Below are 10,575 nucleotides of genomic sequence, written 5' to 3' on the forward strand. Positions count from 1 at the left end.
AGTTCCAGACACAAACCAGACACAAGCCTCAATCAGCTCAATCAAGCCTCAACAACTTTTTACTGATTAAGCAGAAATCAAATGTTATAAAAAAATCTTTGTAAAACAAATGTATCATTTCATTTTATTATCTCGCAATCACAAATTGACAGTCTGTACTTCTAAAAGCACATGGACCACAAAACCAGTAATAAGTATTTTTTTTTCAAATGTTTTTATTTTTTATTTTATTTTTTGATTCATACATAATCTGAAAGCAAATAAATTCACCTATTGTTAGAATAGGACAATATTTGGCCGAGATACAACTATTTGATGATCTGGAATCTGAGGGTGCAAAAAAATAAATACAAAAAAATAAAAATGTTAAATTCAAAATATTGCGAAAATCGCCATTAAATTAAGTTCTTAGCAATGAATATTATATTACTAATCTAATCTAATATTACTAAAAATTAGTTCTGATGTATTTACGGTAGGAAATATACAAAATATATTCATGGAACATGATCTTTACTTAATATCCTAATGATTTTTGACATAAAAAATCGATCGTTTTAACCCATACATTGTTTTGTTGGCTATTGCTACAAATATATCTGTGCAACTTATGACTGGTTTTGTGGTCCAGGGTCACATATTGACAGTACGGTCAATTCTGACACTAACTAGCAAAAAAAATTACTTATAATTAGTCCTGTCATAATATATGTATGTGTACTGTGTCCATTCATTATGTATATATAAATACATTCACATACAGTACATATATATATATATATATAATGTATATAATATTTACATGCATTTACATGTATATTTTTTATATTAATATAATTGATATATATATATATATAATATAAATATAACTTTTTATTAAATATACAAATGCATGTATTTATATATACATATACAAAATATACACAGTACACACACACATATTATGTAAACAGAAACATTTATTTTGAATGTGATTAATCGCGATTAATCATTTGACAGCACTAGTTATAATCAAGAATGCCTTCACATTTAACAAACATATTAAGCCCATTTTCTAGTTCTCGAATAAAATGGCTTTAAATATAATGAACAATAACAAACAGTAAAGATTTATTGTAATTCATCAGAGAGAACTATTCACTATAATTCAAAGTGCTGTTTCTATTGTGTTTTGTTCTATTGACAATAATACAGTAATGTGTTGTTTGCCTCTAACATATAATACATCATGGTCTCTGGCAACACTGTCTGGCTGAAAATGCCATCATTAACACTGACTGACGTTGTCTGCCACCTGCAAAGATTCAATTGAGCAGAAAACGAGAGACAAACAATAAATACTACTACTATAAAACTGCAAATCACATTAATTTAGGGGTGTAAATATTTGCTCTAAAAACAATTTAAATTAGCGATTCATCCTTAAATGATGTGATACATTATGATAATGGTGGCTTAATTAAGTTTTGGATATTATAATCTCTCCATTAAATTTTCATAGTCAGACATGAGTGTTTTTACACCCCTAATATTAACAAAACACTTTTTTAGATGTTTAATGAATTCTTTCCGTGGCATCCAAAGTATGAGGTTTCAGTAAAACACCTTGTGCATGAAGGCACAACCGTAAATAAATACGCTACATGGAATTGTCAAATCACCCAGTATTCATAGCGGTTTGTTTGGTCATTTAATACACTACTATTCAAAAGTTTGAGGTTGGTATGAGTGTTTTTTTATGTCTGTGAAGTCTCTTACGCTCATTCAGGCTGTATTTATTAAATCAAAAATACAGTAAAAACAGTAATATTGTGAAATATTATTACAATGTAAAATAACTTTTCTATTTTTAAATATTTTGTAATGTAATTAATCCTTCAGATAATTAAAGAAGTCATTCTAGTATGCTGATTTGCTCCTCAAAAAAATAAAATTGTATTATCAATGTTGAAAACATTTATTCTGGTTAATATTTCTGTGGAAACCATGACACATTATTTTTCAGTTATCTAAAATGAATAAAAAGTTCAAAAGAACTGTTTATTTCAAATATAAGTTTTTTTGTCATATTATAAATGTCACTTTTGATTAGTTTAATGCATCCTTGATGAATTTAAGTATTACGTTTATTCAAACAAAATAGCCCCAAACTTTTGAACAGTAGCGTATGCATTTATTAGGAGTTTATGAATTGGCAGTAGGTGGGACTATCACCCCGCTCCTTCTTACATGGAAGCTCCTCCTTACTTGGAAGCTCCTCCTCTTTTTTAATAGTAATGATAAAGCGAGTTTGTGTAGATGCATTTTGCTCCACCACACTGTCTTGTTTCCCTATCATCATGTTTGTGTTTGTCTCCTCATCATTTTCCATCCTATCCATGCATTCCTCCTCTGCCTCCATGTAATCGACTTCCCCTTCCTCAATCTCTCTTTCTCCTCTGTTGTCCTGCTCTTCCTGTCTAAGCCAGTTGTGACCATTGAAAAAGCTGAGAACAGCCTCTTTGGCTACTCCTAGTTGAGCAGATAGGGTATGAATGGCCTCTTGATCTGGATGTAGTCCCACTTCCTGAATGAAACTCTGCAGGATTGCATGGGCTTCTGGTGGTAAAGACCTGCCTCCAATATTTGGGCCCATGTGAGTGGCTTTGAGACATCCAGTGATGAGATGCTGCTGGAGGAAGTGTTGATGATGCGGAGTTGGGATTTTGTGCAGTTGTTGGTGCTGCTTCAGAGGCACCATGTGCTGTGGCATGACCTTTAAAAAAAAATTAAAAATAATATTAGCTATATGTTAGGGCCCATATTAGCAAAATATATGTAAAAGTTTGTGTGAGCACTCACTTGTAGTTGTTCTGTCAGTGGTCTTGTGTGTTTTTCTGAGTAGAATGTCTGCCCTGTATTGCTCTCTTGGTCATATATAACATCTCGCTCTGATTGGCTGAGATTTAGGAACTGGCGAATCAGAGACAGATTTTCCCACAGTGTACGATTCTGAGGCGATGGCTCCTCCTTCCAGCGCAGGAGCTCACACAGCCAGCCCTGAAACACAAACACAAAAGCAGCAGGCTTCAAACATCTGAGATGATGTTGTAAAATTGTTTTAAAATCTAATTTAAACCTAGACGTTAATGTAATGGTTTAGGATTTTTTGGACCATTTGAAAATGTTATAATGTAAAATGAATAAGAAATATTTTATTTATGCTTTCCATGACATAAATATTTAAATATATATAATAAATATTTATGTGTAGGAGATAAATATTTAATTTTCAAGAGATATTTTAAATTCTGCAGTATTTCTAGGTCACCAGTCAAATAAGCAAAATAACTACCGTTAACCATGTGAATTCTTTTGTTCAAAATGTACTATTTTCTAATTCTTTTGCTGATAATTTAATTTGTAATGGAAAATTTATTTAATTAATTAATTTCACAAAATGATTTTTTTTCTGTTTAAAAATGTAAGAAAAAAACTTCCATTATCTCATGAAAGTGGGAGTGGATTAATATTAATACTAATCACACTACAGTACTTATTCCTAATAATATAACAGTCAGTGCATTCAAGGTATATAAATTGGATATAAATTTATTGTATTTGAATATGCATTAAATGTGTATACATCGAATTAAAAATACATTTCTTTAAACCGAAATCTAATGTTATTAAAATAAGTATTTTATGCTACACCAATGTGAAATATTATTACACTTTAAAATAACTGATTTCTATTTTAATATTTTAGAGTTTTTAGATGAGTGGCTACCAAATATTAAAATAGAATAATAATATTTCACAAATATAACTGTTTTTACAGTATTTTTGATCAAAGAAAAGCAGCCTTGGTGTAGCATAAAAGACTTCTTTCAATAACATTTCATTTCAGTTTAAAGAAATTTAGACTTCTGGTCTACTGTAAATATCTTCTCAGAAAACTGGGAGTGGATTAATACAAATTATTTTCATGAACACTATATTACATTATATGAATTGTAGGTACAGTATATACTGCACATTTCCCTGCATTCAAATAAATATTTATTATGTTTAAATATGTATGTAATGTATATATCTCAAATATAATGAAAGCTGCTTTGGATCAAATGCCTAAATGTATTGGCTTGTAAGGTGGATCTTTTTCCCCTTTTTTAGTAGAGATTTCTTGTGCAATCTGTACTAAAGTATTCCTTCTGTACATATGCACACACACATGTACAGTACCTGACTCTTAGCTGCAGACACTTTTGCAAACAAGGCCTGAGACACTTTTGCTCGTCTCATTTCTTGCTGTATTTCATCATAGATGCCGTAGTTAATTCCAGAATCATCGCATTCCACTTTGACTACAATGTCCTTGGAAACAGGTGAAAGTTTTGCCTGTATTGAAAGAGATATTTGTCATGATAACACTTAATTAACAAATGGCATTTTAGTATTAACATTATTACTATGTTAACTATGAGTTTACTTGTCTAAAATAAGATGCGCTAGCCATAGAGATTATAGCACATGCTGATTAGCATCTCAGGTTCATAAATACATTTGAGTAAACCTGAATGGGCAGAGGTGAGCTTGTATTGGGGTTGTAGGTAGAGTTGAGGTTACGCTCTCTTTCCTCCAGATAAATGGAGTCTCTCTGGCTCTGTGGCAGTTGCAGGAAGCTCTGCATGGCCCTGAGGTTTACTAAAAGAGACTGAGATGCACACCGTGGGTCTTCTTCCTTGCGCAAGATCTCCGATAGCAGGCCCTGTTTCAAGTAATATCACAGACAGCACATTAATAGGTATCCAGATACATGATATTTGAGATATATGTACATTTCTATCATGTTACCTGAGTCCTGTTAATGGCCACTCGTGCAAACACGGCTTGGGAAACCCCCGCCCTCTTTAGTTCATCACGCACCCAATGGTAAATTTCAGGTGACACGTCGGTGACAGGTGAGGGGCATTGAGCTACTGTGGGTGGGGACACATTGCATTTGGGAGGAGTCTTTAGTGGTGCAGGATGAGGCCCGTGTGGGTGCGTGTGAGCGTGTGTGAGGAGCTGAGACATGGCATGCTGCTGTGAGAGGAGCTGAGCCATCACCAGACCAGGCATTCCAGCCTGCATCTGGACAACGCCATGTGACTCCGCCCCACTGCCTTCCATTGGCTGCTGGTACATGGTGGGCTGGCTGGAGGATGATGGTTGGTTGCAATGTCTGCTCATGTCACCTGAAATGACATAAAAAACCTTTAGTAGCTCGACATTCATGTGAAATCACTGGAGTCTATTTAAAATTTACAGCATATCATATATACAGTTGTTTTACTTGACTACAGTTTTAGTATTTAAAATCTACATTTACCTACACTACCATTCAAAGATTTGGGGTCAGTAAGATTTTTGTCATTTAAAATAAATGTTTTCTATTTATCAAAGCATCATGCAAAAATGCAGCTACAGTTTTCATGAAAATGTTAAGCAGCACAACTGTTTTCAACAATACTAATAAGAAGAAAATGTTATTGTGCACCAAATCAGCATATTAGAATGATTTCTGAATGAGCAGGTTATATTGAAAACTGCTGAATATTCAGCATTACCATCACAAGGATAAATAAATTTTTAAATAAAAGACTGCCAACTTTGATTGTAGCGTAGTCTATTGCTTTTTATTAATAAAGGTTAGTAAGTGAAGTGAGGTAACATAGAGCCAAGTATGGTGACCCATACTCCGAATTGGTACTCTGCATTTAACCCATCCAAAGTGCACACACACACTGTGAACACACACCCGGAGCAGTGATGTATCATGAACTAACAATAAACAATTTGAAAGCATAATCTATAATTTATTAATGTACTTATATACTAATATTTCAAATTCATGTTTGTCCATATTTAAATTTACAATTAAATTTATGCATTTAGTAGACGCTTTTATCTAAAGCGACTTACAGTGCATTCAGGCTATCAATTTTTACCTATCATGTGTTCCCAGAGAATCGAACCCCCAACCTTGCACTTGATAAGCAATGCTCTACCAATAGAGCTACAGGAACACTAATAATAACCAAAATACATTTATTGTTAATGTTTAATGTTAAAAATGTATATTTAGAAATTTTTACATATCAAATTCTTTGTTGTTAATGGATTAAGCTTTAATTTAAAGTGTTACCAGAAACACAAGATGACTACTTAACGAAAGCTATAAATGTGTGAATATAAGAGCTATTCTTGGAGAACATACAGTAGGTTGCTACTCACCCATCATAGACTTTGCCCTCTTGTAGTGTTTGTACCACTGGCCAAACTCTTGACATCTCGCAGCAGAGATGCTGGCATAGTAAGTGCCGTTCACTACTGATGAAATCATGCTCTTTAAAAAACAACAACAACAACAAAAAAACATACAAGTTAATGTATGTTTGTGTGTAGGCAAAAATTTGATTTTGCCTCTCATTTCCTTGTTATGTGACCTTAACAGGAATTCAGTAATTAACAGACAGAGCATACTAAACTAAGTCTTGAGGTATGCCTTGGAACTGACTAAATGTGTCCAGAAAGGATGTGCTAAAGGTTTTTGTCTCCTTGCTAAATAGATTTAATAACTAGTTCTCAACCTAGGGATGGATCTTAATAGTAGGGTGTATTCTTCAATGAGAGCACTTCTATGATCATAGTTCTGCTCTTTAACCATAGGATATAAGACAATTAACCCTATTTTATTCTATAGCTACATGCAATTAAGCTATGGTTGATGACAAGTAAGTTTAAGTTAGTATAAGGTTATATGGAATATAGTGCCTGGCAAAAATAGTGCATTTACAGTGTTTACTTCCGTATAAAGTTTTTTTTTTTTTTTTTCTGTGAACGTACCTGAGATAATGGACACTCTTTAGCCAGAGTGCTCTGATTCATCTCTTTCAGCAGCTCCTTCAGGGCATTTCTGACGGTAGAATGAGTCCATTGCTCAGCAGGCAAGTCCTCTAATTTAGAAACACTGAGAGAGTGAGAGAATGTGCGTGAGTCAGTGAGAAAAACTGTTTACTGCAATAATTAATTACACTGTAGGACATTAATCACAAATAATTATTATTTCACAAATAGCTATATTATTAAGTGTTTATCCTCAAAACTTCAATAACTTTAATAACTTTGAATAATTTTGAAATGAGTTTTAGTACTAAATTACCTGTGAAAAATTATCCTTAATCATGAATCAGAACAGTTTTAATTTTCAGAGTGTAGTTCATCATTCTGATAAGCCTGTTTGCTGAAACCCAGAGACAGATGTGATACAAGTGTGTGTGCCAGTTGTACCTGTGTAGCTTTATTCTTAAGGTGATGACATGGTAAAGATCTTGAAGCATGTCTCCTACTGTCGCGTCAGAGGTGTCTGTCACAGTGGACAGGGACACAGGGTTCCAATGGCCAACCTGAACCTGACCTAATGCAGAAATTATTTTTTATTACAATGACTACTATATATGATCCTTACATAGTTCCTGCCACCGTAACTCTGTTTTTTTTTTGTTTGTTTTTTTACTTTGCTACTTATTTTTCTCTTATGGCAACCTTAGTAATTTTCTAATCTTGAGCAAGTTTAGGTGTCTTGTATCTTATTTTTTTCACTTATTAATTGTTGATTCATATAGGCAAATGATGTACCATATTTATAACCATTTATATTAAAATGAAAAAAAAAAAATTAAACATTCCATATATGAGGGATGTCACGTAAAAAAAAACACATTAAATACAGTTTAACTTAAAGATTCGACTATTCAAACATTTTTGCAGTGTTTTTTTTTTTTTTTTAATTGTCTAAACTTTTCAACGTTTAAATACAAATTTAAAATTTAAAATGAATCAAAGTACAGTTCAATTTGATATCAATTAGGTATGATTACTGAAAATAGTTTGTTTTATATGTGCGCTGCAGTTCAAAGGTTTGGAGCCAGTATGCTAGTTTTTTTTTTTTTCAGAAAATATGTGCTAAATTGATCTAAAATGTAATGTTAAAAAGATTTCTACTTTTCAAATGCTGTTTTTAAATATTTTATCCAACAGAGAATCCTGGAAACATTTTCAGTTTCCACAATAATATTAAGTAGCAACTGTTTTCAACATTGATGATACTCAGAAATGTTTCCTGAGCACCAAATCAGCATATTAAAATGCATCTTTTCCATCACAGGAGAACATTACATTTAAAATATATAAAAATAGAAAATGGTTATTTCAAAGTATATTAATATTTATATTTATTACATAGTATTAATATATTTTAAATATATTTTAATCAGTAGCCTTAGTGAGCATATGGGACTTCCAATGTTTACAGTAAGTGAGATGCATACCGAAAGATAAGATGCAGGCTATGATGGTGCAGACTGGAACTAAAAGAAACAGCCCCATCCCCATCTTTCAGGCTTACATATTAAATTTGAATTGAGTGTGAATTATTCATTAGTGTGTGTGTACCTGTAGCCAGAGCCGCCGCGGTGTGTGTGTATCCCAGCTCTTGCAGTGCAGCCTCTGTAATCTGGCTGAACAGCAGGTCTTTCTTCAACAGCACAAATTCTGCATGCTCCGATCTCTTCCTCTCTGAGGGTGGGACATCACTCTGCTCCACCATACAGAACACAGGGATCAGACTCCCTGTAGAAAGGAGAACACGTTCACTCAGACATCTTATGAACAGACACGGTCTTCTATCCGTGTTTATGCCCATCAGTGTATACCTTTCCTCCTGTTTGCATGTAATGATGTTTGTTTGGAGGTCAGGCTCACAGGAGTGATTCCAGGTACAGGCAGATCTCTTGAATTCTCCATACGGGCCATTTTACAGGGAGGATAAGAGGATTCACACATGACGGGCCCCTGGGTGCCACTAGTAGTTGCCAAATGGTCCATCATCGTTTTTAATCTCAGCTCTCACAAACTACCGAAAATGATAACATGAGGAAAGGAGAAAATATATATAGAGAGAGAATTGTAGTATTGCTCAGTTGTTTAGTTTTTTTCTTCTTTTCTGTTATGATGGTTTATAATGTTCAGGCTGGGTGTTGTTTTATTTTTTATTTTTTTTTACTGGTTCTAGACTTTTTTTTTCTGGTCAGACTCGGAGACCAACTTGTTTCCCAGCTAAAGACCAGCTTAATCAGGTTGGGAGACCATGTCAATCCACCTACGACCAGCAAAGCATCTTAGGCTGGCTTAAGATGTTATTTGTTCAGCAGTAAAGAGCCGCTACAGGTGCTGCATATATGCTCAGTCTACGACATATCATCATTTCGTCTCCTTTTTATGCCATATTTATTTTCCGTTCACTTACTTTATTGACTGCAGTGCTGTTTCCCGGTGGTTACAATCCTGCAGACGGGGATCCGAACATGCCGACAGAGCTAGCGCGCGTCCCAGGATCGCTCACTAACAAAAACACTGGCTCCAGAATCAGCGCGCGGGTCCGATGACGAGCGACTCGAGAGAGGGTTTTATTTCATAAAGAAAGGTCTTTGTTCTTAGCAAACGGGGAAAAAATAGACGCATTTAAATCAATAAAATAAGGCTAATATTGAGGAAAAACGGCTCGTATAATATAATGCTCGAACACAGATCCGTAATTAAATCTATAGGCGGTCCCAAAAAGCATCATCAATGTGATGTCACCAAGAGCAGACCAATCAGTTTCCAGCAGAAGTGCCTCCTGTCAGAATGCATGACTGTTTTAGTATGGCAAGCTATTTTAACGTTTAATAATTGGTTTCTTGAGCTTTTTTGATGTTTCACTAGTAAAAACACTTAATTTCAAATATCTAATGTACAACTACTTATATTTTTTGATTGGCTTACATTGAGTGCTGTGAAAACACACATGAAATGTTTTGTCCTTGGCCATATTGATACTAGAAGAATTTAGAGAGAATTGATAAGTAAATACTATATTTAACTAATAACAATGGCCATATAAGTTTATTAAAGGTTTACATAAGACATTCCTTTTTAAAGGTCCCATTCTTTGTGATCCCATGTTTTAAACTTTAGTTAGTGTGTTATGTTGTTGTTGTTAGAGTATAAATAATTTCTGTAAAATTATAAATATCAAAGTTCAATGCCAAGCGAGATATTTTATTTAGCAGAATTCGCCTACAATGAACAACCCATTTGGACTACATCCTTCTAGTTCCTGCAGTAATGACGTCACTAAAACAGTTTTTTTGACTGACCTTCGCCCACATAAATACAGAAAAAAGGGGCGTGGTCTTGTTGCACTCCAACGGAGAAGAGGAATAGCTGCATTTGTGTTTGTTGCCATGTCGTTGAAACGCTGTTATTTTCATCTCGGAGTCTAATCATCTTTGTTTGGGCTTCCCAGGGATGCTGTACTTAGAGATCAATGGTTACAATTTATGTTTAACTCAGTTCCAGAAAATTATAATCCACATGTAAAACTATGTGCAGCACATTTTGCTGAGGACAGCGAGCTTCCTCAATCTTAATCAGTTTAATGCTGGATTCGCACAAAGATTATTCTTGAAAGATGGAGCAGTTCCCTCTTTGTCTGGAGAAAGTGTTGTT

The 10,575-nt window shown here is 34.0% G+C and overlaps 1 protein-coding gene across 1 annotated transcript; it reads right to left on the minus strand.

Moving 5' to 3' along the window:
• Positions 1-1,088: 1,088 nt before the first annotated feature.
• satb1a (SATB homeobox 1a) lies at positions 1,089-9,653 on the minus strand. The gene is made up of 11 exons (XM_052584197.1): positions 9,332-9,653; positions 8,739-8,938; positions 8,479-8,655; positions 7,315-7,441; positions 6,871-6,994; positions 6,259-6,370; positions 4,837-5,219; positions 4,556-4,750; positions 4,225-4,380; positions 2,842-3,039; positions 1,089-2,755 (listed from the first exon to the last, which is right to left on the minus strand). Exons 2-11 carry the CDS (start codon positions 8,911-8,913, stop codon positions 2,177-2,179), a joined length of 2,226 nt encoding a protein of 741 aa, XP_052440157.1. The 5' UTR covers positions 8,914-8,938; positions 9,332-9,653; the 3' UTR covers positions 1,089-2,176.
• Between the last annotated feature and the right edge of the window lie 922 nt (positions 9,654-10,575).

The sequence above is a fragment of the Carassius gibelio genome, chromosome B19 (assembly GCF_023724105.1).
Source record: "Carassius gibelio isolate Cgi1373 ecotype wild population from Czech Republic chromosome B19, carGib1.2-hapl.c, whole genome shotgun sequence".
NCBI classification, from domain to species: Eukaryota; Metazoa; Chordata; class Actinopteri; order Cypriniformes; family Cyprinidae; genus Carassius; species Carassius gibelio.

Coding starts and splice junctions, on each gene's coding strand:
- satb1a (XM_052584197.1), bottom strand. CDS start 8,913: ATGATGGACCATTTGGCAACTACTAGTGGCACCCAGGGGCCCGTCATG. Junction 7,442..8,478: donor CGCGGCGGCTCTGGCTACAG/GTACACACACAC, acceptor TTTCTGCATTAG/GTCAGGTTCAGGTTGGCCAT. Junction 6,371..6,870: donor AAGAGTGTCCATTATCTCAG/GTACGTTCACAG, acceptor TGTTTTTTAAAG/AGCATGATTTCATCAGTAGT.